The following is a 26,891-nucleotide window of genomic DNA, read 5'->3' as shown; positions in this document are numbered from 1 at the left end:
TAGTTGCTTGATTATTTTACCAACTTAACAGTAGCTTTTTTATCTGTTTATCACATATTCTACTCTTGTGAATTATACAAACAATTTGTAACGACTGCTGATAAAAATACACATAGAAAGCTTTTAGCGATTAAAATATTTATTATCTGCCAGTACCAAATAAACAATATTTTGTTGCAGGAACTTTACAAAGAAATTTGCATGGAAATAACAACATTACTATAAGAAGGTAACTAGTTTTTATAATTTCGTTTATTATTATATATATTAGAGAATAAGTTTGTGAATAACCTAATAAAAGCATATTAAATGAGGTAAAAAGTTAGTTGCTTTATGTACATGTCTTAACAAGAAATGAGTTGAAAATATTCCTGAATATTTAGTTTCTAAAAATCGAAGATTATTAACTAATATAATTCTGTCAAATTATTTCTTTAGAGATTCGTTTAAAGAACTGTGGTCCAGATAATTAAAAGATCGTAAAACCTAAGAGTACAAGGTACAAAGTGTATACAAAGACTTCCTCGTCTTCTTTATATTATTTATCCATCGTTTTTTTGGTTGATCTACGCTTCTACTTCTTGAACATTAGTACTTGAAATCTAGTTTTATCTATTTTTGTATCCGTTCTTTAGAACTAATTGTAATTCGATTGCCGCCATACCATTGTGAGTTAAACCCAATAGAACGCATATGGACTGAAATAAAAAATGAAGTATTCATCATTCTGGCTTTACAACTGTGCGTGGGTTCTAGCCTCCTCAGGAATTTATCTCCAGTCGTCCCTATCCATCGCCTTTCTCCGCCAAGCACGTATTCCCATATTTCTCATGTCTTCATCGATGTTATTAAGGAACCTTGTTCTGGGTCTTCCTCTCCTTCTCTGACCAATGGGTCTATAAAGGAGCGTTTTTCTAGCTGGGTCATTTTGTTCCATCCGCATTGCATAGGGCACCTCAGATGCCCCATCTTAATATGTTTTGCTATATCAGGTTTCTGGTATATTGTATACAGTTCGAAGTTGTATCGTCTTTTCCACACTCTATTGTCATTCATTGCTCCATAGATTCGCCTTAGTACTTTTCTTTCGAAACATCCTAACATGTTTTCATTATTTTTTGTTAGAGTTCAGGTCTCTGAACCACATGTTAGGACTGAGCGTATTATTGTTTTGTAGAGTTTAATTTTTGTATTTCTCGATATAGTTGTGGATTTAAGGAGGATATTGAGCCCAAAATAGCATCTGTTGGCCGTGCAAATTCTGCAGTTTATCTCTGCGGTAGTATTATTTTCAGTGTTAAGGAGAGCTCACAGGTATACAAATTCCTGGTGTTTATTATTAAACCCATTTTTGTAGCTGATACTTTTAATGCTATATACGCCTCTCGTACAGCGTTTTCCGTTCTCCCAGTAATATTGATATCATCAGCTTAGGCCAGGAATTGCGCTAATTTATTATATATTGAACCAGTGGTTGTGACTTCGTCACATACGTTTTACTTTTTCCAGAGCCAGATTGAACAATGTACAGGAGAGAGGGTTTCCCTGGCGCAGCCCGTTATTTGTTTTAAAAGGTCCAGGCAGTTCCCCCCGAAATTGGTACTCTACATTCAACTTTTTTAAGAGTTAGTTTTATTAAATTTGCCAACTGATTTGGTATTTCTAGCTCTTTCATTGCTTTGAACATTTCTCTTCTATTCACAGAGTCGTAGGCTGCTTTGTAGTCTATAAATATGTCATGAGTGATGCGATATTCCAGTGTTTTTTCCAAAACTTGTTTCAGGGTTGCAATCTGATGAATTGTCAATTTACCACCACTAAAATCAGCCTGGTATTTTCACAGTATCCATTCTGCATATCTTGCCATTCTGCCATATTATACCATTCCAGTACTGTGGAAAATATTTTATACACTGCATTTAGAAGCCTAATTTCTCTGTGGTTAGAGCATTCAAATATATCTCCTTTTTTGTGTATGGTGTATTGTATGTATCTCCAACATTTCAATCATTGGGGAATGATTTATGTGTCCATATTTCTTTTACTGGGTAATGCCATTATGGTATCATGGCCACCTTCTTTATATCGTTCAGCTGAAAGAGAATTTATAATGGAACACTACAGGGAACCAAATGGAGGGACGATGACATTAAAGATTTAGTAAAGAAAAATAAATATGCAAGGAAAACATTTATCCAGATTGTAGATCAAAGAGACAGAGAAGAATATAAAAATAGAAGAAAGGAATTGAAACAGGCAGTAAAGAAAACGAGAAGGGAAAGTTCGAAAGAATGTTAGGACGAGGACATTAAATATGTAGTAAAGAAAAAGATACAAGCAGGGAAAATATTCATCCAGACTGCAGATCAAAGAGACAGGGTATATATAATATGGAAGAGAAAGAGGAAAAACAGTAGAGGAAATAAAAAAATTAGCAAAGAATGAGAAAGAGTGAAAAAATGGATAAATAATAAACCGAAATCACATTCCCACATCTCAAAGAGTATGAAGAACGGGAGAATAAGGAGAAAAAGTTAACAAAATTATCTATTTTTTATAAATAGTTTATATAATTCAATCGTGACTTCTACTGCCTAATACACATTATAATATTATTTCCAAGAAAATGAAAAAATCTTGTCCATATACTTACATAATTATATACTAATAACATTGAATAGAGTAAAATAAGACTAACCAGCAAAATTTGCTTGTATTTTGTTTTCTTTCCTTGTTATTACTTTCAAAAATATGAGTTACTTTATTACATTTAAAAACATGACAGAAATAAATTCTTTCCTGACGAACTAACAAAACTATTACTAAATTATGTGACAGATTATCTTGTTTTTGAAATATAGGTGTCACGTAAATATGTTTACTAGTCACATAGAAGGAGGTCAAAAGGTGTATTGTTTGTATCATGCAAAAGAGGGACAATTAATGGATGAACAGTGTTTGAACGATATTTTTTCTGTCATACGAATTTAATTTTTTTCTTTAGCGTGCGAATAATAAATTAATTGTTTATGAAAGAAAGTTACATATGAATTTTATTGATTTTTAAAAGGTATATGACAGTGTTTTGTTCTACACGTATGGCGACTTCTGAAAACAAGCTTTACAAAATGAACAGCTTTGAAATCATTTTTATTAGGTTATTTTATTTATTTTATTTATCATTATGTAAAATCAATATAAAACTTTACATGAAGTATTACAAACGAACATCTAATATATTATTAATATAATGTAAAACATTTTCGGTGGCATTCAGGAACTCATCGAAAATTCCGGCGAATCGCCTTCGGGTGCATGCTTCAACAATGTGACGGACGGTCTGTCGTTGCGCACCACACTCACACAAAGGAGTAAGAGCTTTTCCCCATCTATATAAGCTGTCAGCACATCTACTGCTGCTTGTTCTTATTCTGTTTAGCGTTGTCCATGTATTGCGGGTCAGTTCAAAGCCTGGCGGTTTCTGATTGATACAGGCCATTTGGTGTGCTTCCTGTAATGAGTCGCTCTCCCATTGTCTTCTCCAAGGGTTGGTGAGGTTGAAATGTTCCTGATTTAAGGAGTTAGCTCTTAAAAATGAATATCTGGAGCACAGTCTGTTTATTTCGATATCAAGCTTATGATGGTAGATGGGTAGTTGATGGTTAGCCTCGATTTTTCGATATTCTGAGAAGAGAATGAGTTCTTCGCAGTTTCGGCGGTGGAATGTGACTCACTCAGAATGGGAAGCCAATAGTTCAGTGTGAGTCTAATTGTACCTGAGATCATTCACATTGTCTGGTTTAATTAGGTATGAATAATGTTGGTGTGTTTGCTAGTGAGCTATACCGGGGAAGCATATTTAGCAGCCGAGTACACAAGTCCAAGAGCGGATGATCTAAATACGGAGGCTGAGCACCCCCATGTAGTGCCACATAGCTTTTGGACTATATTATTTCGCGTTTTTAGTTTTGCTGCCGTTCTTTGTAGGTGTTCTTTAAAACTTAATGTTCTGTCCTGATTCACTCCAAGATATTTTGGTGTTGAGTTATGGGTGAGCAGTCTGTTTTCAAAGTGAACAGAGAGTTTTTTGTTGGCTTTGGCATTATTCAGATAGAAACAGCACACTTCGGTATTCGCTGCATTAGGACGTAGCCTCCATTTGCGAAAGTATTCTCCCATAATGGCAATGTCATCCGTTGGTATTGTTTTTGTAATATCCATGTTATTATGTCTTGCTGCAATGGCTCAGTCGTCAGCGTAGCCAAATTTCTGCGAAGTAGTCCCAGATAAGTCCGCGATGTATAAATTAAACAGTAAGGATGCCAAAACAGATCCCTGTGGCAGTCCATTTTTGAGCTTCATTTGAACACTTTTAAAGTTGCCCATTGTGACTTTAAAAGGTCTGTCGGTGAGCATGCTATCAATGAGTTCAAAAGGTAACTTTTGACACGAGATAGCAAGTATTAGATTGCAGATTAGTCCTTGTCTCCAGACAGTATCGTATGCAGCTGATGGTCAATGAACGCAACAGATGTTTTTTGTTTTCTTTAAAAACCTGTTTCAATATATGTCGTTAGGGATAGGATCTGATCTCTGCAGCTGCCGTTAGGTCTGAATTGGTATCAATCCAAATATGTTTTTACTAATTCTGTTGTAGATTAGGCGTTCCAACAGTTAATAGACACAGCTCAGCAGTGCAATCGATCGATAGTTTTGGAGCTGATCATTTATCGTTCCTGGTTTTAATATGGTTACAATGGAGGCCTTTTTTAGCGATTGGGGGATTTCTCCTGATTTTAACACATAGAAATCAGCTAGCCATTTCCTATCATATTTGCCACAATGGAGTAAAAATTTTGAAAGGATTTTATCGAAGCCAGGTGTGATAGCGAAGCTTTCCAGACTTAATTTCTGATATTGCTGAAATAATTTTTTCTGGAGTAAACTCATCAGAATATTCAGATGTAGGTGGGCATGCAGACTTTAGTATTTTTAGTTCTTGTTTTACTTTGGTGATGTGTCACGAATCTCTAGGTACTCTTGAGATTGCTACAATGTAGGAGGCTACTCTGTTGGGAGCTATTGGTACTTTGTCTCTAGTTGGGAGTTTGCTACTACCAAGTTTTCTAAGTAAAGACCATGCTTTTCTGTTTGATTTGCCAAAGTCTAATTTTTCCGCAGTTGCCATCCATTTTTGTCGTCTGGCTGCATCCAAACTGTACAGTAGTTCGTCCGCAATTTCTCCTCACATTTTTATCCCATCCTGGGACTTACTCTTTACGATAGCCTTTGGGTATAGTTTTCTTCGCTCTAGAAGTAACTGCGCCAACAAATTTCATGTAGTTTGCACGTATTGGTGTTATTCATCCCAGACATTTGTCCAATCTCTCAGCAGAAGTCGTCTAGTTTGCTTTTTGAAAGTACCACCTATGTCGAGGAAAAGATGATATTATTGGTATTTTGATGCCAACTTCTATTACAACTCTGGTCTATGTTGGCTATGTAGAAAATCTGGGAGTACTATACGTGAAGCTGCCTGTAGTTGATTGTTTTTATTTGTGAAAACAAAACTTAGGTCTAGGTTGTATTCTGGCCTCCAGGCTGCAGATCAAAAAGTTCCCCGATCTTTAGCGTCAAAGAATAAATAAGTGTCTGCCTGTTCGCTCCAGTTTAGCAGAGCCTTGCCATTTTGATCACTGTGCCTATACTTCCAGAGTTCGTACTGACTGTTGAAGTCACCAACATAAAGTGAGGGGTATGGGTGGGCGTGAATAACATGCGGAGACCACAGGACTGCCGGGGGTTTATAAATATTGGTGATAGTACTTTCGCCAATTTGTATAGTAACCGTATGAATCTTATTTATGTCTGATGTAGAACATATGTGTCCGTTTTCTGTTTTGTTTCGAACATAGGTTGCAACTCCATAAGCTGGATGGTAAGTTGCTCCTAATAAATCATAGCGATGAATTCTTCCCCTAGCGAAAATTTGTTCTTCGTTTTCTACATGCGTTCGGCCACCACGTCGATATTATTTTTAATGAGTACCTTTTGAAGATACTCACATTTACTTCTACTAATACCTTCTATATTAAAATGGTAGATTCGGATGCTGGGTCCGAGTCCTTTTGTCTCTTGGTCCTAAGAAAGTCCATTTAAATTGTTGTTTAGAGGCATATCTTATTTTCGTAATGTGTTGTTGCCAGGAGATCTAGAGATTCTAGATTGTCTGGTTGTCTATTGTGCTAGTCCATTTAGCATTATTTAAGGTGCACGTGTAGTATTCTACTACGGACGTGAACTAGCTTTACTTTATTTATTAGGATACTGAAAGTATAATTTAATTATTGTAACAGAATATCCGGTTGTTATATTCTGTCCAATTTTCGCTATTTTATTATAAAACAACTAAATTTGATTTTACAATGTATATACATATTCATATAAATACCTTCCCATAATAATAGTTAAAGGCTCATTTATTAAGACGAAAGGTACATTTAAATATTTTATTGTCCATCAGACGGTCCGGCCGACAGATCTAAGATTCCATTAGATAAAGTTCGTATTTTTTTTATACCTTTTCGTAATTCCTTATCTTTGTATTATTCCGCCTATTTTTAAATTGCTATTTTCTGATTTAATTAGGGTCAAATGTTAGTGCATCGTTAGTCCAAAGCCGGTCTTCGGTTTAATTCAAACTGGGCCCAAACTTTATTCCGAAGTTGATTCCGGACTACTTTTCTAAGTAAATCCAGGTAGTCCTAGTTTGTATCATGTTTTGCTCTGATTGGCACTCAAGTTTTCCTTCAGCTGAATATGAAGTGTACACCTGTGTATCCGGGAATTGGCTGCACAGAAGGTCAAATATTTTGAGTGCTTGTTTAGCTCATTTTATCTCGGTCCACGAAATGTCCTCCTCCACAACAACATTTCCCTGGCTACCTTCCTCGTCTTTTTTTCGCTTGTCGTAGGCTCCAAAAAGATCAGGATAGGATGAAGAAGATACAAAACAGCAATTTGAAAGTTGATGTACTAATCATAGATCTTCTTATTCTTTTTTCTCTTTGTGAGCAATTCTGCTTGCTCATTGGCGGATTAATACCGAAGAAGGTTGTCACTTCATCTTTTGCGTTTTCGTCCGATACTTCTTCTGCCAATTGGTGATTTATATCTTACTATTTTAACCACACGGTTCTTCTCGTTTTACTTATGTTGTTATTCCATTCTTTTTTCTATTTAGTATTCATTCGTTTATACACTGTACGTTGCATTTTCCCAATGTCTTCACTTCTTTTTCGATCTCTCAGCGCATTTCTTGTAATTCTTCTCAATACTTTCATCTCTGCCGTTTCCAATAGCCTTAATGTTGTGGCTGTGTCGGGTCTTGTTTCTGAGGCATAAGTCATTATTGGTCTTACACTGGCTTTATAAACTTTTGACTTCATCTCAGTGTTAATGTGTCTGTTTCGCTATATAGTGTTATTAAGGCATCCTGCCAGTCTATTTGCTTTTTGTACTTCTCACACTTCTTTGTCCAGGTCTCCATAGCTAGACAATGTAATTTAAAGGTATAATAATAAATCAAAAGGTCAAATTATATCAAAGCAAGGAAAAAAAGAACAAAGAAACTAGGAAATGCATTTTGTCATATAAAATATAATTTTTACAAAAATATGTCATAAAAAGAAGCCTGAAAAGTACAAACTACTAAATGCGTATGTTAATTTACCTTTCTAACAAATACAACGCCTTAACCATTTAAACATAACAACATATTGACAGACATGAAAAACAAGCCACATATATCGAAGTAAACAACTCTACACTAACTTTTAAAGCCTATTATGAGCTGTAGGAAAACAGTAACTTAGAAAATACGAACTTGCATATTATTATTATTATTACGAAATTATTCAGCAGTTCCATATTACGGGGTAAACACAAAGAAATTAATGTACTAGTGGAAACATTTGGATAAAAAAATAAACGTTTAGTGACAATTGTTTGAATTATTCAAATTTCTCTACTAAGGAATTTTCACGTAAGTTTTTTATTTGTATCTATATTATTCTTCTACAGTAATTTTGAATTATTTTATTATTATTAAAGGAGAGATAATGAAAACTTTTGCTAAAGGTGTACTAAAGATTTTTTAATCTTGCATATTTGTGATAATAATCATTATTCGACTTTTTACTATGCTTTGGTTGTGCTCTCACTCCATCAACATTTTTTTCTTTTCTAATTTCTATCATCGAGGGTATTTTTATAAATATCACACACAATTTATTTATACATTTAACCCTTTAATCTGAAAGGTTCCTTTTAACTTTTGTTCGTATTTAATTGTTAACTTTTTATTTAGGTCCACTTTTTCCAAATTTTTTGGAGGTGGGTAATATTTTTCCCTCCACCCAAAACTTAGGATATTTTTATACCTAAAAAGTAATAGCAGAGTAGTCCCATATAATTATTTTATTCATTCAAATTAATAATTTACTTTCCATGAAAGCTCTTAAAACAAGGATGAATGCAGAAAAGTACCTGGCATGACGAATATACATACATAGTTGGTTCTTTTTTCTGCTGCTTTATTGCTACAGTTTTCTCTTTATTTGGCATATGATTACCTACATTTCTAAGTCTGTTTTAGAATATAGGTCTGTTTCACTTCTTTCTAGATGTATATTCACAAATGAATTGTTTAGCCAGATTTAGTCTAAAACCTAATTGATCATCAACTTTTGTATTTATATTTGTTTTTATGAGTACAAAAGAATTAACAATAACTGTGTCAATTCGAAAATATAATATCCTGTTTCACCACTTGGTAGATCTGTGACCAATAGCGTATCATTTATGCAACTGATCAAATTTATCGACGCCACACATTTTTCGATTGTATTCTGCAACAACTCTAGGACGATATAGCTTTGTTTCAGATCCATATTTATTACCTATGGTATTAAATGCTTGGACTTATTCTTCTTCTTCTTCATGCGACTAGGATTACTATTGTTTGTCTGCCTCTTATTCTGTTTCAGTCGTTGTTGACTGTACATTATCTTTCCACCTTTTTGGCGGCCTTCCAACGGGTCTTCTGCTATACGGCTATCTGGTGCCATTCAGTTTACATGTTCGTTCCAGTTTTTTTTTTGTTTTCATCCACCTGTTATTATTTTTAATTTTGCATTGTTCGCGTATACTTCTGTTGGTTTGTCTATCTCTTAATGATATACCCGCTATTAATCTTAATACTTTCATTTCGATACTGTTGATTTGTTGTTTCGTCTTTCTTGTATCGGTCCTTGTCTCCGCTGCATATGTTAGGATTGGTCTTACTGTTGTCTTGTATACCTTCATTTTGCTTTCCGTGGCCAGATATTTGTTTCTCCATATGGTTTCTCGGAGGCAACCACTTACTCTTGCCGCTTTTGATGCTTGCCTTGTGGTCTCTGTTCTTATATCCCTGTTACTAGTGATCTCTACTTCTAGGTAATTGGATTTCATTACTTGTTCTACAATTTTGCAGTCTATTTCTAGTTTGCATCTACGCGGCTCTTTACTGATCACTATACATTTAGTTTTTTCTACTGATATGCTCATATCAGTTTGTTTGCTGTGATATTGAAGTTATGGAGCTGCCTTTGTAGGTCACCTTCGTTATCAGCAATTAGTACTGCATCATCGGCATAGCATAGTATCATGATTTTATGCGCTCCTATGTGATATTCACTTCGTGAATTATTTGATTCATCACCATATTGAATAACAATGGGCTGAACAAGTCTTCTTGGCAGATTCCTCCTTTTAGTTCTATGTATTCTGTTTCCCCTCTTGGCATTATAACTCTGGTCTTGTTGTTCTTGTTAATTTTATGAATTGTCCTTATTATCTGATGGTCTATTTGTTCAGCTTGTAATAAATTTAAGATGTCATTTCGCTTCACCCTGTCCAAAGCACTTTTTAAATCTACAAAGCACATGTATGCTGGTTTTCCATATTCAATAGACTTCTCTATTATTTGTCTGATAATAAAAATTCATCAGACTAATGCCTCTATAATTTTATACCTCTGGTTGTTTATTTTAATTATTTTTTCGATTCAGGTCAGTGAACTTTTTTGGTCTACAATCCTTTGCAGAGTTTTTTCCCAAAAATCTTTAAAAAATAAGTTTTTCCCTTTCAAGTTTTAAAACTGAACAGCTTTCCGGAAATTCATAAGAGTCTATCTGTTAACTAAAAATGTAGTCAGTTTATTGACTCTATGTATGTTCTGTTTTATTAGTCTACTCTTGGGATTTAACAACATTTTCTTCTTCTTCTTCTTATTTTTCTTCTTCGTCTTTAAAAGCAATTCTGCTTGTTCATTGGCAGATTAATAACTCTATGGAAGGTTGTTCTTCTGCGTTGTGGCTGTGTCGGGTCTTGGTTCTGAGGTATATGTCATTATTGGTCTTACACCGGCTTTATAAATTCTTGATTTCATCTCAGTATTAATGTATATGTTTCGCCATATAGTGTTATTAACGCATCCTGCCAGTCTATTTGATTTACTGTACGTCCCAGGTATTTTATTTACATTACTTGTTCAATACTCATATCATCAATTTCTATTTTACATCTGGTTGGTTGTTTGCTGACTACTATTGTTTTAGTTTTCTGAGACGAGATTGTCACATTAGATTCTTTTGCTCTTATGTTAAATCTGTGGACCAGTCTTTGCAAAATATCTTCATAGGGCTCAATGAATCCCCTTGACTTATTCCGCTGCCTATTTCTATAGGTTCTGTAAGTTATCCATCTATTCTGACGTCCATTTTGTTGTTTTGGTAGATGTTTTCGATAGTTTTTACAATATTTAGGAGAACTTCTCTATTATACAGAAGATGGATTACATCTTTGAGTCTTACTCTGTCAAACGCTTTCTTTAGGTCAATCAGACACGGAAACAACAACATCAACTTGTAGGGGTGAATTAAGCAGTACAATTTAATTTGCCATATCGCCACTACTTACTCAACAGCTTCTATTATTTTCAGAGTTTGCTTTCTGAATAAATACCATTTCTTCATCATCACAATTTTGATCTAAAATAATTTTCGATGCCTCCACCTATTGAGGATTATCTAAATTTCAAATAACTTCAAGAAATTTGCTGATTGGTTGATGACAGAAACAGTTACATTGAAAAATATATTTCCAGCTCAAAAATTACACATTATTATTTTGGGCAGTGGGAAGTATGTTTCCCACATTATAAAACTTCACAATATAACTAAATTAATTTTATGAACAAGTAATCATGATAAATAACGGTTATATTATGTTAGTGATGAAATTGATAAATGAAGTTAAAGAAAAAATCGTAACTGTCATTTAAATCTTAATTAAAATGTGTACAGATTCCACTCTACCATGTAGTGTAATGCAGGACTCTTAACAATATTTAGTAAGTTTGCAGCAGTGATCCTGTTTTGAAATTTTAATTCCCATCGCCCCTAAAAGGAATATTTGATGGTGGGAATGTATTTTCCCACCCTATGAAAGGATAAAATTAACAAACAATTACAGCTCTAAGATGTTCTAAGGCTCTAGCATCAATTCATAGTTAATACTAATCGTCAAAAAATGTGTTACTACCTAATTAATGTCAATGCTATTACCAGATACTTTTAAATTTGGTGATATGTTACTTTAAATTTAACATATCTAATAACCTACTATCTTTATATACATATAATGAATGTAAATAATTCCAGGTAATACAAATTTGGACCAATCATGGTCTACATTGTGGGACGTAACCGTATCGAAGACTCCGACAAGAAACCAGCTCAAGTCGATGTAGAAGAAAAACTGTTTCACAACTCGATGAGATTTTTTCTGATAATGTGTCAAATGTTGGGATTATTTCCAATAAACTGTTCCACAAAATGTTACTCTGACGTGAAATTTTCCTGGAAAAGTCTTAGGATTATATATACGATTTTGATGATTGGGATAGTTGGTTTTGCTGTTTTTGTCTGTTTGTATAGTTGGGCCAATTATGGATATAAATTTGCTGATGCAGGTAAGCTAAACTATTTTTTTTTTATTTACAGAAGAATGTCGTATCGACCATAGGTTATTAGCGACTACACAAGATATGTTAGCGACTACATTGTGATATATGGGAAATCGATTTAAGATAATCTCTTAGATTCTATATCTGATACATATTTCCTAGTATCTAGGATAAATTATTGGGTGGGCAATAATGAAACTGTTGTTACTCATAATGTTGGCAGTCTATTAATATATGTTAGATGCTAAAAAGTTCGCAACAGGAAGGGTCACTGTTTGTAAACAAGTATGAATGTCTTGATCTTGAATGTCCTAAGCGCAGTCTAGTTAGCACTGTTTGTAGGCGGCAGTTAACTGTTCTTGGACACTAAGGTATGTATGATGTTGTTTTTAATAGATCAAAGTTTAGAATGAGGTTGTGCTTTCATAAGCACAACACTTTCGACTTTAGCCACGATTTTAAGTCACATGGTGAGTATTCTCTTACTACTTCACTATCCTTACTCATTCCTGCACTCCGCGCACTTTTATCTGCTGCTTCATTACCCTCGATCGAATGTGTGATGAGATCCATACAAATTTTGGCGTGTTTTTTATATAGACATTGTGTGGCTGCGATAGAGCTAAAAGAATCGGTAACAATGAGAGCCCGTGGAATGTTAGAGGTATTTAAATATATTAGAGCTTGGTATATGGCATAAAATTCTGCCGTGAAGATGGTTGTTTCTAAGGAAAGTTTACACATATATGATTCGATGTTGGGGAAACTGTAGCTGAGCCTACACCATCATTAGATTTAGATACGTCTGTGAAGACAGTAATACAATTTTTTTGTGCTTCTAAACCGCTATTGACTAAGCTTTTAATTAAAGTAATGGGAGTATTCCGTTTATCACATTGAGTAAGAAAACATATACACTCGTGTGCTTTTACCATCCAGGGGAAGGAATGGTTAAAGTTTGTTGGGAGAATGATTTGGAAACTAATGCCTAGGGAGTTGGGAGCTATTCTCACCCACTGGTAGTAAGATTTTGCTGTGCGGGGTTTATTATATTAGAGATGTTGATACTTTTATATAAATGTAGTTTGAGATAAGGGGTGGTTTTTATTTGCTACAATTGATATGGCATGGGCAAGTGTGAGGAGTGTACGTTTATGTTGTAAGGATGGTCCTCTACATTGGCTATATAAATTTTCTATTGGAGTGGTTCTAAAAGCACCAAGGGTAATTCTAAGGGCATTGTCATATATATGGTAAACTGCTTTTAACAATATTTTGGTTACGAATGCTAAAATCGTTTGCAGACCGAGTATTCATGGGGCTTTCGGGTGTTAATATATTGTTGAAGTATTATATATATTCAGGGATTCTACAGTATTCACTGCCTTCCCTCGCTCAACCGTTTTTTATCTCTCTCTCTCCCTGTTGTCCGATTCTCCATCGTTTAGGCCTCTTTTACTCATGTCGTCGTCTACTCCAGGATCTTCGGAATCGTTCTTTTTTCCTCATTCCTATGGGGCTTGATTCGGTTATTCTCTTTATCCATCCGCTGTCGCTAGTTCTTCTTACATGTCCCTTTAGTCTTTTTTGTTCTATATATGTTAGTATGTCTGATTCTATTGATGTTCTTTGCTTTAATTTGTCATTACTTCTCCTATCCATTCTTGTTACTCTGCAACATCTTTGCAGGCATTCCATCTCTGTTGCTACTATCTTACTGCTGTTTTTTCTTGTTTATAATCCAATTTTTAGCCCCATATGTCATAATAATTCACACTAATGTTTTAGACATAGACATATTTAGGTGTCTATCCCACTATGAGTTAAATTGTCGGATTGCTGTTCTTGTTTGTCCTAATCATTGCTTAGTTTCTTCCTCTATCGTTGCCTTTTTCGTGATGATAAACCCCAAGTATTTGAATTTATCCTTTCCTTTGATTGTTACGATGTTGTCAATCTGTAGATCTTCTATGTCTTCTTCACTTGTAGATAGGTACTCTATTTTTGTGAGGTTAATATCTAGGCCAGCCTTGGTATATTCTTCTTGTAGTTTCTTTATCATGTAACTGAGGTCATCTTGATATTATGCAATCACTACTTGATCGTCTGCAAAGTGGTCTATGCATGATCTTCCTTCCGTGAAGCCTGCCTGATCCTCCCTGATTTTGCCTTTTATCACTTGCTCTATCATTTCTAGCAGTATCTTTTCATATAATCTTCCTATTTATTATATCACGCTTATTTCTCTATAGTTTTCGCATCGTTTTCTATTTCTTTTCTTAAATATAGATGTCATATATGCCTCCGTCCATTCCTTTGGGAGCTGTTCTCCCTTTATGACTTTCTAAAATATCCATTTTATCATCCGGTGTAATTTTTTTGAGCCGTACTTTATAAGCTTAGGTAAGATGCCTCCAGGTCTCGGTGCTTTCTTGTTTTTGATTGCTTTTATGGCTGTTCTCATTTTCCTATCTGTTATTTCTATTTCTTGTTGTGGGGATCTGCTTTGTCTTCGCCTGTTTTCTTTTCCAATGAATTGTGGTCTTTATTCTGTTTACAGTTTCTTCTGTAATAGTCCTTCGATTCTTTGTCCTGTATATTTCCCAATTTAATTTTTTCTTTTGAGTTTTATTTCAATCCTCTAAGTACTTTCCATGACTCCGAAGTTCTTGGACCTCCTATGTATGTTTAAATATTTAAGCAGGTTTTTTTCCATTCTTCATTCTTTTGTTGTGTTATTTGTTTTTTCACTTCTTTATCTTTTTCTTTATATTCTTTATAAACTTCATCGTTGTTTGTAGTCAGCTATTTTCTGTATAGTTGATTTTTTTTCTTCAATTATTATTTTTGTTGGTTCATTTATTTCATAATAGTGCTGTTTATTTGTTATATGTTCTTTCTCTCCAAGGGCTTCGAATTCTGCTTGTTTTATACTCGCCTTTATATACTCGTATATTCCTTCGATGTTGCCGTATTTGTTGAAGTATTAATTACAAAAAAACATTTACTTTTTAGAAACTCATACCTTTTACGCAGCTTCTCTATTAAGTATACTTTTATTTCTTCGATTATCAAGACGATGGACTAAATTATTGACAACTTGGTGCCAGATGGACAAGATTATGAACAAGCGTTACGGCTATCCTTCGACGATAGAAAAAAGGCTAAAAATATGTTCAGTTGTGTTTCTAACTTTTGTTATTAGTAAGTAAAGTGCTCAAAAGTTATATTTTAATATTAATTACTTATTTATTATATTATAAGTCAGAAGAACTACATATATAAGAGAGAAACTTTGTAGAGAAACATAGAATAGTGATGATGACCTTATTCTGGAAAATGAATAGTAGACTGAAAAAAAGAAAGAAAAACAACTACAGTTTATTAGATTTTTAAGATTTTTAATTATTTTTATTCAATTTATCCATCTTATCTATTTATATTCTCTTTTATAATATTATGAAGTATTTTTCAGTTGACTATTTACTTAGTATTTACAACAGATATCGCAAGGTTACGGATAACTTTGGAGTGAATTATAACTACAAGTATTTCTTCATAGATACCTTTCCACATCTTTTTATGGTAGTACCGGTCAATATGTTTACTGCAATTTATTGTTTGGTGAGTAGTTTTTTCCTGATATTTGTACTCGTGATTCTCTTCCAGACGAATATTCATTAATATTTTTTTAATAATATTTTAATAGTAAATTGCATTTTTAATAATTCAAGAGCTTATGCTCTTAAATTATTCTTATTATAATTTTTGTTTTCAGTTTCTCAATACACACTCGACACTAATACTAGCATTCAATGATATGTTTATTATATTAGTTAGTATAACTTTGGCTTTAAGATTTAGACAGATTACAGAGAAGTTGGAAAAGGATTTTTCAAAGGTAAATCATTATAAATTCTAATATATCTAATGTTATTTCTACTGTACTAAGTAAAATCTTTATTTCTTGATCTGCTTTTACTTATATTTTTTTCTACAGTATTTTTTGAACCTTTAAATTAAAGCCTGACAAATCTGGATACCTTATCTTCATCCAATATGAGGCCTTCCTCTAAATAGTCAGTCTGTACTGTTCTGAAATGTTTGTATCCACTTTGTCAACACTCTTTTGGCGTGACAACGTCTTAAATTAGGTTGTGGCTCGGAGTCATTTAAGAAAAAGTGTAACGCCCGCTCACGTCTGTTACAGTGAGTCACCGAACGAGAGAGAGGCCCGCCGGAGCGGCGAATGCCTTGCGTCTCTCTCCCACTCAAACATGATCGGTCCGCTGTGCGCGGCACTAGAGAATTAGGCGCGTTGAATCGCTAAAGTTGAAAATCGTTGAAAGTATCGTCAGCTGTGTCTGTAGTGAAAATGTGGAGTGCTTACAGTGTCCTATTTTAGGGGGAACCACCAGTATCAGATATAATTTTAGGAAATTACCTAGGGACCTATATTCTTTTATAATATTGCTATGGATTTATCCATTTAATATTGAGCAATGATTGTAAACATTCTTTATAGTTTAAACTTCAATGAAAATTATTAACTGTGTCTAAAGACATATATGATATGAGGTATTTTACCCAAGAGTATTAAGTATAATGAATATACATAAAAACATAATTTTGTTTTCTTAGGATTTAACATTTTGTCAGCACATTATCTCAAATTCACACTTAAATCAATATGTTTTTACTATTAGGTCTGTTGAATGTTTGTTCTTTACACAAAATTTAGTCTATACTTCATATTTATTAAAGGCGGTAAAATATACATTACAATTCAGTTGTTTATAAACCACTTTCAAAGCATAAAGAACCTTTTAAGCTTTGTTTATATTATTTTGTGTATATTAATTGAGTTAATTGGAGTAGCCCACTTTGATACAAAAATACAGTCAATTTATGGATATTTCAAGGTGACAATCTAAAAAAAGCTGATTTCCTCCCATGCATTTTATTAGAAACACTTGAAATTTAAAAAAAATTTAAAAATCGTAAGATGTAAGACCTTAATCGTAAGATCGTGAGATTTGTCTTCAATTCGTGAGTAGATTCGTCATTTACAACAACTACAACAATAAAGGTAAATAATTGTACACTAATATTTCATTATCGTAAACTATGATTGATTGATTAATTGTTAGATTGACACAAAAGTTGAGAAACTGAGTTTATAGCGGCAATTCCTTGTTCCTATTGTGCAATTTAATAATATGCATATCAATAAATATTCTACCGAGAAAAAGACGTTGTCACGTAAAATCTTCGCCCGTAAAACCGACTTTACAGGCAACCGATTTTTTAAATCCTTTATTAAACACATAAGTAGTCATGTTGTCGAGATTAAAACCACGATTAAAAATTTATAAAGACACTAACCGTGAAATTCTACATGATAAAACTCAGTTCTTAATAGATGGGCACAACATTTCAGCAAATATCTAAATATAAACGATATTGAAGGAGGTTACAACATAGAAAATCAACAAAGTCTACAACACCTTTTACACAGTGAAGGCCCAACAAGAGAAGAAGTGTCAAATGCCATCCTAAAACTCAAAGACAACTCCAGGAATCAATGAAATCTGTTCGGAAATGTATAAAAAAAGGTGGTGATCAACTTGTTGCAGCAATCCATAAACTAATAGTACTTATATATCAGAATGAATTGGTACAGTTCCCGTCATATAAAACTGGTACACTTTTTTTTCCCCAATGTAAATCTGTGTTCAGACTTGGTTCGTGAATCAATTAGTTGTTCCCATCACAGGTAACGGAATTGCACTAAATTTAAATAAAATAAGAACGTTCAAAAATGTTTAAAGTTTTTATATAGGTATTATTATTATCATTAACAACAAAAAACTGAATCTAATAAATTTAATAACCAGAGACAGGGTTGCGTTAATCCCCAAAATGTTTAAAGGATCTTTAAACGTAGGGTATTGGCACAGGGAACATTGGAATGTATCTACTGTAATTTTATAATGTGTCTGTCGCGTCGCACAGCCCTCATTTTAGCTGATTTGATACAATATTTTGTTGAACTGGCAACTTTGCCCTAGAAATTTGAATGACATATGTGACAAGATCAACTTACACAACTTGAAAAACACGATTTTCGGTTATAAGAGTTGTACCAGTTTTTTATGACGCGAACGGTACCAGAAGAGTGGCTAAAGGGAATAATATGTCCGTTGCATACAAAGGGTGATCAAATGGAGTTTAAGAACTATAGAGGCATTACCCTCTTAGCATCTGCGTATAAAATCTTCGGCAACGTATTGTTTAAAAGACTAAAACATTTTACAAAGATATTGTTTTTCAATATCAATGCGGATTTACTGCTGGAAAGTCAACTACACATAAAATTCAAGCACATAGGCAAATTCTAGAAAAGTCACATAGATACACACCATCTCTTTGTCGACTTCAAAGCAGCCTATGACAGTGTGAAAAGAACTGCAATATATAATGCAATGATAGACTTTGGGATCCCACCTAAGTTAGTTAAGTTGACCCAACTAACAATGCAAAACGTAAACTCATGCGTTAGAATTAAAGGAGAAAACTCTACGTGCTTTGACATTAATAATGGTCTAAGACAGGGAGACGCGCTGGCGTGTCTCCTCTTTTATTGCCTTGGAAAAGACAATCAGACAATTAAATATTAGAATAAAAGAAACTATTTTTAATAGATTGACGCAAATTCTTGTATTCGCTGACAGTATAGTTATAGTGGGCAGAAGTATCAGAGACATGGTGCAGTGTTTTACAAGGCTTGCTGACGCGTCAAGTGAATTAGGACTTGTGGTAAACGAAGAAAAGCCAAATATTCTAAAAACCCCCCAAATATCCAACAGAGAATTCAAATTAACAACCATATTTTTGAGAAAGTTTCCTGAAATCGACAGGAGGGACGACTTTTTTGTGAGCAGGCCAAGATCCACAACGGATTGTCGAGCCACTTATGACGATGAGTCATGTCCATTAGATTTTCCTACCACCCGTCAATATTGTCACATGATCGCCTGGTTTCATTTAAGTTTGAAAATTTGATTGTTAATTTTACATATTGGGACATTGGAGTTCTTCTGTGTGTTGTTTTATTTTTAATTCTACTCTTAGTTCTTACTTTTCTGTTATATCCGAAAAACAATGGTCTTTAATTAGAGTCTACTGCTTGTAATCATATACAACTACCAAACAGAACTTTAAAGATCCTTTTAAAGTAAAGTCCTGGTGAAGACTCCAGAAAGAGAGCCGAAAGCTTAACGTACAACCTTGTTTTTCATCAAGGTTTATTTCTACAAGTACCTTAAAAGTATGATTTAGGATGATTGTCAACAGTTTTGTTGACACAGTAGGCATTAAGTTGCCTGCCTTCTCATAGACATATGTCCCTCTCCGTGTGAAGTCTCTTTGTTGCGTTTTTGTAGATATTGTAAATGTATTCGGAACATATATGATCAATTTGCAATCATTTAGTACCTCCGTATTTGTCCAAGTTTTATCAGCAAATTTGAAGAAGGGGCCTGGAAAACTACGGCCACTTATCCATTACCAGGGGTCCTTACAGAGGCTCTTCAAACAGTCCATTCGAAGTGCCCTCTGCGTATGTTTCATTATTGGTGGAATATAGGTATTTTTGTACAGCCACAGAGTCTCAGTTCAAAGAACAGCAGCAGAGCCCCAACAACAGACTTCCAGGGTACAGGAGACCCTGAATTATCACATTGTCTCGATGGTTATTCTTTGTGGTTGGATGTTCTCTCGTTTGTTATTTTTGTCCTGTTTTAGGTTTTTCAATTCTTCAGGATGTGGTTTGTGTTTCTTTGGTGGTTTGGCTTTTTTTCGTTGTGTGGGTTCCACTGGTGGATGGCTTTGTGGCGAAGGAGGATCCTGGACAATCAGAAGTAAAAGGGTTGTTAAGCTAAAACGGTCCTTTTCAGAATTTTATTAGTAAAAATATATTTATGAATTGACTGAATTTACTATGTATACAACTTAATTGAATTAGTGAATGTATGTTGTGACTCGCGTGAGGGCAGCTGTGGCTGTATCCTCTGTAATAGACAGGTATCATTATGCAATGTGCAGAAAACCGATCCCTCCCTGTTTAGGCAAGCTCTAAGTGAGCATTTATTGATTGTTAGGACGGTAAACGAGAGAAGTTGCCTCTAGGATGTCATTGTATTCATCAGAGAGTTTGTTGCTGGCAAGGGCCAGTAATTTTGTGGGTGGAAAAGTGAGTTTGGGTTTAGGTCGTCTGAATACATTGCCGATGGATGAGCAGGTAGTTTTTAAGATATTTTGGGCTCTGAAGTTTTGGCCAAGGATGGTTTTGATTGTGTAACTTCTGATTAGAGACGAGAGCCTCCCATTGATAGGCTGGATGTTCGACAGTTGATGAATAAGGGCGGAGGGATAGTCGCGTCGTGTATTGTTTACTCTACGCAGGATTCCCTGTTCCAATCCCAGCAGTCTTTGTGTAAGATAACGGTGGATCGAAATATAGAGGTTGGATCTATACTCGATCATCGGACTGATGAATGTTTTGTAAGTATGTATGAGTGTGCGTGGGTGTCTCCTTCCGAACTTACCACAGAGAGCATTGAGTAGACCGACTCTGCTCTTAGCCTTGTTACAGGCTATGTCCAGATCGGGCCTCCAGTTTAGTGTTGCCGTGAAAATGTCTCTATGTTAAATAGATTAAAAAAAAACAACTGTTTGTTACATATTGTGGACGAGATCCAGTCTATTATCGTGATTGGTAAAAGTCTATATCTTTTCAAGTCCTAATCCAATAGCTTTAGACGCATTTACAGTACGGAATAAAAACCGCTTTTTAACATTAAGTTGTCAATTTATAATGTTCTGTAATTTTTAGTTTCAGGCCAAAAACGAGGAATTTTGGATGGAGATTCGTGAGGATTTTGACAGACTTAGTTCCTTATGCAAAGAACTGGACAATAATATTTCATATATTATCCTACTATCATACACCTTGAACTTATTTTTTCTATTGATGCAACTTTATCAAAGTCTAGAGTAAGATGTTTTCTAAATAAGTATTGACAGTATTAGAATCATTCGAATATTTTTTTTACCATAGTTAAATAAATCAGAAGCATTAAGTGACCTGGCAAAACAACACATGGAACATGCTTTTTAAAGACCAGAAGAAGCATTACAGTCTAAGGCGAAGGGACTGGCGTTCACACCCAGGAGATCAGGTCATAAAAAAGTAACACTATCTATGCTCAGCAAGTGAAACTTTCAGCAGCAAGCTGGCGCCAAAATATTCAGGTCCATATACACTAGCTTCAGGTATACGACTGGTAATGGTAAAGCTAAAATTGCCGAATAGTAGCAACCGCATACAGGTAACAGCGTATGACAAAGATTAAAACCATGGAAGGGGAAGGCATCTCCAAAGAAATCCTATTCCTACCTGAGACAGACAGTACTTAAGCAGCGAATTTTAAAAACAGAACTCAGTTCAACCAGCAAACAGCCGTGGCAGACATACTAAAGATTCCTGAAGAGATGATCCCACTAGGAACACCAGAGAGACCTGGGCTACCTGTAACGTCAAGAAAGGAAGAGGAATGCACCCTGAACACGTTTTACCAGTTATTTGATACCCCACAATCACCACCAAGGAAACGCCGCGCTGACGACAGACCGACGGGACCTGAAGCCGCAGTAATGACGACTCCTTCTTCTTCTTCATGTGCTATCTCCTCTAAGAAGGTTGGCAACCATCACGGCAATTCGCACTTTCGATACCAAGCTCTCAAATTGTTTAACCAGGAGATGCGTCTTCTTCTGCGACTCCTTCTACCCTGTATTCTTCCTTGTATTATTAATTGCAGTAAGTTATAACGCTCACCCCACATGACATGTCCCAGATATTGCAGTCTTCTGACTTTAATTGTATTTAAAACCTCTTTATCTTTTCTCATTCTTCTCAAAAACTCGACATTCGTGACTCTATCCACCCAACTTAATTTCTCATTCTTAATATCTTTCTGTAGGGCCATAACTCGAATGCTTCTAATTTATTCGAAACATCTTTCTTTAATGTCCAAGCCTCCAACCCATAAAATAATACGGAGAACACGTAGCATCTCAGAAGTCTTATCTTTAAAGAAATTGAAATGTCCCTGCTGAAGAGTACTTTTTTCAGTTTGTTGAAAGAATTTCTTGCCTTTCCTATTCTTGCATTAATTTCTTCTGTGTACTCATTATTTTCGTTAATTATTGTACCCAGATATTTATATTTTTTAACTTTTTTAATTTGTTCTCCATGTATTGTTATGTTTTCTTGGCGCTGTTGGGCTTTTGTAATTACCATATATTGTGTCTTTTTTCTGTTTAGGGACAGTCCGTTTTCTTTACTGACTCCTACCACTCTGTCAACCATTCGTTGTAAATCCTCAAGACATTCCGCCAATAAAATAGTGTCGTCAGCAAACCGTATATTATTGATTGGTCGGCCATTTACTCTTATTCCCATAGTTAGTTCTTCTAGTGCTTCCTGGATTATTTCCTCTGAATACAAATTGAACAAAGTAGTAGACAGGACACAGCCCTGCCTGACGCCCCTTTCAATCTGTATTTCATTTGAAAAGACGTTGTTCTCTTTTACCACAGCGATCTGATTATAATAGATAGCGCTAATGATCCTGATGTCTCTCATATCTAAGTTTTTATTTTCAAGTAATTCGATAAGACGGTTATGTCTGACCTTATCGAAGGCTTTGTTGTAATCCAAGAAACACATATATACTGGCTGATTAACATCCATGCACCTTTGCACAAGTACATTCACAGCGAACAGGGCTTCCCTAGTTCCCAGTGCATTTCTAAATCCAAATTGTGTGTCACTTATGTCCTGCTCAAGTTTTTTGTGTATTCTCCGGTGTATAATTTTTAAAAATATTTTGAACGTATGACTCATTAAACTTATTATCCGGTGGTCCTGGCATTCTTTTGCATTTGATTTTTTGGTAATGTTATGAATGTTGACATCAGCCAATCTCTGGGAATGATTCCTGTACTGTAAATTGTATTGAATAAGTCGACCAATATTCCAATTTGCTGTTCTTCTATTAACCGTATTATTTCTACAGGTATTTCATCAGGACCTGTTGCCTTGTTGTTCTTTGTTCGCTTTATCGCCTCCAATACCTCATCTTCTGTTATGTCTGGGCCGTTGTCGAACTTTTCCTGCTCTAGTACTATCTCAGTCCGTTCGTCTTTAAATAGCTCTTGAATATATTACTGCCATCTTTTAAGCCTTTCACCGACGTCTATAATTATTTTGCCGTTTTTATCCAGCAGTATATTTGATTTTTTTTTAATATTAGTGCCTGTTATTTCCCTAATTTTTTTTATTAAGGTTTAAGTTATCATGTTTCTCTACCAACTGTTCAATCTCTTCGCATCTGTCACTATACCATCTTTCCTTTTCATCTCTGATCTTGCTCCTTATTCCTGTGTGTATAATATACATGTTTTTGTCTTTGATTTTATAAGATCACCTTGCTTCCATGAGATCCAGAATCTCATCGGTCATCCATTTATTTTTGTTCTTGATCAGCTTAGGTGTTAGTGTTGTCTCACATGTGCGTATAAGAGTATCTTTTAACATATGCCATTTCCTGTTCGAATCTTCAGTAGGAATAATTTCTATTTTGGTGAGCTCTTCTTTAATTTTTAGTGTGACTTGCTCTTTCGTTGATGGATCTCTCAAACGAGATACTTGTATCCTCTCTGGCGAATGACGACTCCGCGGAGACCAAAACTAGGAAACACTTCCGACTTGACGGAACAACTAGACAGACAACTAGAAAATCATTCCAACATATTTCTTACCGTTAGTGCCATTCCAACAAGTATTTTAACTCTTTATTTATTTATTTTATTTTTTTAACATATCTTTTTTATGTTACTTCTCTATTAATTTTGTTTATGTAGTCTCAAATTCATCAATAATTTTTGTTCAAATTTTTTACAATAGGAAATTATTACGGGACATAAAAAACGCAAAGTTAAGATTAAAAATTGTTTATTCTAAGATGTCATAAAATAGAGCAAACTTATAGTTACCAGATTCTTTCAGAGTATTTGTTACTTTTTTTGTAGGGTTGGATCTAATACAGTTGGCAAAATATATTTTATCTACTCGTTCGTCCACATTATATTTAAAATAGTATGCGTTTCTTTATATGCTGCTTGGATAAATGATGAAAGCCTAGAACCAGCAAATATATTGAATTCTGTATCTTCGTCTTGTTATAATATCGAGGTACGATCATTTAGGTCTTAATATTTTGTAATCTGTAAATAAAACGATTTTAAAACTTTTGTGTATGGAACAATTTATAAATATTGAAATGATTTCAATATGTTAAAAAGGATACAACTTAAATGGATTTTTATATGAGTTTGTTGTTCATGAATTTCATGAAGCCATCACAATGTGGGTTCGACTCTGAAATAAAAGAGAGAAAAAGATTAATAAATTGTTAAATAAATTAATTTTGACTTACCTGGTATAGTGTTAATAATTTCTGAATAGTATAGTTGCCTAGTGTATAGGTGAATCGTCTAAACCTTAAAAAACACAAAAAAAGAAGAATTCTTAAAAAATATTTAAACATAGAAATTTAAAAAAAAAACGTCAGAAAATAAACTGTCAAGCAAGTCTGTGGGAGCTAAATTAATAGGGGTTTTGTTAAATAAGAAATTACAATGATGTGGAGATGAAAAGAATAAATTGTATTAGCATTGTAATAGAATAAGTTTTATATCTGAACATTTTTTTTTATAAATTCCCAAATTAGATGTGATTAAAGTGATTATGAGAAATTAATGTGGATTGACAAATGTGTCAGAACAGGACAGTTTTATGGTTTAAAAAAAATAGAAGACGAAAAGAAAAAAAGAACGTTGGTTGCTGTTAGCAACGGATAATAGGTTTTTTTTGGGGAGGCCGACGAGGATTTTTCGACGAAGGGGAGCCCTGAAACTGTGGAATAGGTCGGGAGTGTTTTTTAACTCGTCTTGCAATATTTATTTAGTTTTTAGGTACTTGTAGAGAGTCTCCACATTTTGTAATAAATTTTTATTGTCACGACACTAAACCACATTAAGATTTATACGATTCCTATTTTTGTAAATTTTTAAAGGCAACCCTAGTTGCAGACGAATTTTATTGTTTATATTAAATTTGTTCAATATTAATAAATAACGTGCTTCATTTGGGTTAATTTATCAAAAGTCTAAAGTAAATTTTGCTTTAATTTCTTTTTGAACTCTACCAGGAGACTACAGAGTCGACGTCACACAGTGACAGATTGCTTAGAACACATAATTGAGCTAGCTGAGGTATATATTAAATTAAACAACGAACCACATATTTTAAAAATTACAACATTTATTATAAATAAAAATAAAATTAATAAAATACAACTTTTTCAATATATTAAACAGATCTCTCGACATGATATAATAAAGACAACATGTCTTTGCTACGTGGCAACAAAAAAAAGTGAATACGGCTTGAAAACCAATTAAAATATTTAAAAAAATCTAAGAGAAGAAATTTGACAATAAGACCTGGTGTTGATTAAATGTTTAAAGTGTTTAAAATATAAAAAATATATAACTACTTAAAGATTGAGCAGGAATTGGATCAGAAGTGTAATATATCATCATCATCATTACCATCATCATCATCATCATTATCATCATCATCATCATCATCATCATCATCATCATCATCATCATCATCATCAACATCATCATTATCATTGTCATCATCATCATTCATAGTCGTTCTTCATTTCTGTCCACAATTTTTTTATATTTGCTTTTCTGTGTCATGTTGTACCGGCTTGTTTCCTTACGCCATAGTCCCATCTTAAATTTGGACGTCTTCTTGGTCTCTTGGATACCATAGTGTAATTCTAGTGGACCATCTATTGTCAGTTCTATGTCTGTGCAATAGGCATGCTTTGGTAAAGTGCAAACGGAAACAGTCTTTCTCCACTCGCCGACTTCATACTTTCCCATGACTTGTTTCTTGTCTTTTCTCTTTCCCACTATATATATGGGGTGTAAAAATAAAGTTTATTCATCTTCGATTTCAATTTAGACATATCTGCACTATATATCCCATATTCTTGACACGAAAAGACTGTTTAAACGAAATGATAAACATGTATACTCAGCAATGGTAAAAACAATAACAAACAATGAAGTTACTTAACTACTATGAAAATAAAGAGATAAAGCAGTTGAATTTAATTATATCTCTATAGGCAACGTGGGAAAAGACAAAAAGAAGTTGGCTTACACGTTTGTGCAATAGAAATATTGAAGAGAGACAAATGTTAGATTGACTTAAAAAAGAACTCGAATCTTTTTGCTACTAAATTGTTAATAAAGTGTTTATAGTTCCAATTCAAATCAATAATTGTCACAGCCATTTTCACTTTTTTATTCATTTTTTAATAAAAGTACACCTTAAATATTTTTAGGTAAAAAGATTGCTGATGCAAATAGGTTTTGACAATGTAGCCCTTACTGGTTGCCGATTATTTAAAATAACTCGCGGAATTATTCTTAGTGTGAGTATAAAAAAAATCTAATTTTTTAAAAAATCTGCTGTATTCTTTTTTAGATTGCAGGAGCTGTCGTTACCTACGAACTAGTTCTTATTCAGTTTAATTCAGCTACACAAGAAAACTAACTCATTCGGCGTATATATGAGACGTCTTTATTACTGTTTGTTAAATTATTT

At 34.0% G+C, this 26,891-nt stretch overlaps 1 protein-coding gene across 1 annotated transcript; it reads left to right on the top strand.

The window, feature by feature from the left end:
* The first annotated feature begins 157 nt into the window (after nucleotides 1-157).
* Nucleotides 158-26,891, top strand: LOC140450036 (gustatory receptor for sugar taste 64e-like). Its single transcript, XM_072543460.1, has 9 exons — nucleotides 158-229; nucleotides 11,766-12,076; nucleotides 15,086-15,274; nucleotides 15,546-15,694; nucleotides 15,849-15,971; nucleotides 20,967-21,127; nucleotides 24,230-24,392; nucleotides 26,629-26,718; nucleotides 26,772-26,891. Exons 2-9 carry the CDS (start codon nucleotides 11,788-11,790, stop codon nucleotides 26,838-26,840), a joined length of 1,233 nt encoding a protein of 410 aa, XP_072399561.1. The 5' UTR covers nucleotides 158-229; nucleotides 11,766-11,787; the 3' UTR covers nucleotides 26,841-26,891.

The sequence above is a fragment of the Diabrotica undecimpunctata genome, chromosome 9, assembly GCF_040954645.1.
Source record: "Diabrotica undecimpunctata isolate CICGRU chromosome 9, icDiaUnde3, whole genome shotgun sequence".
Taxonomy (NCBI): Eukaryota; Metazoa; Arthropoda; class Insecta; order Coleoptera; family Chrysomelidae; genus Diabrotica; species Diabrotica undecimpunctata.
Note: the sequence above shows the minus strand (reverse complement) of the source record. Positions and strands in the feature narration are given on the sequence as shown.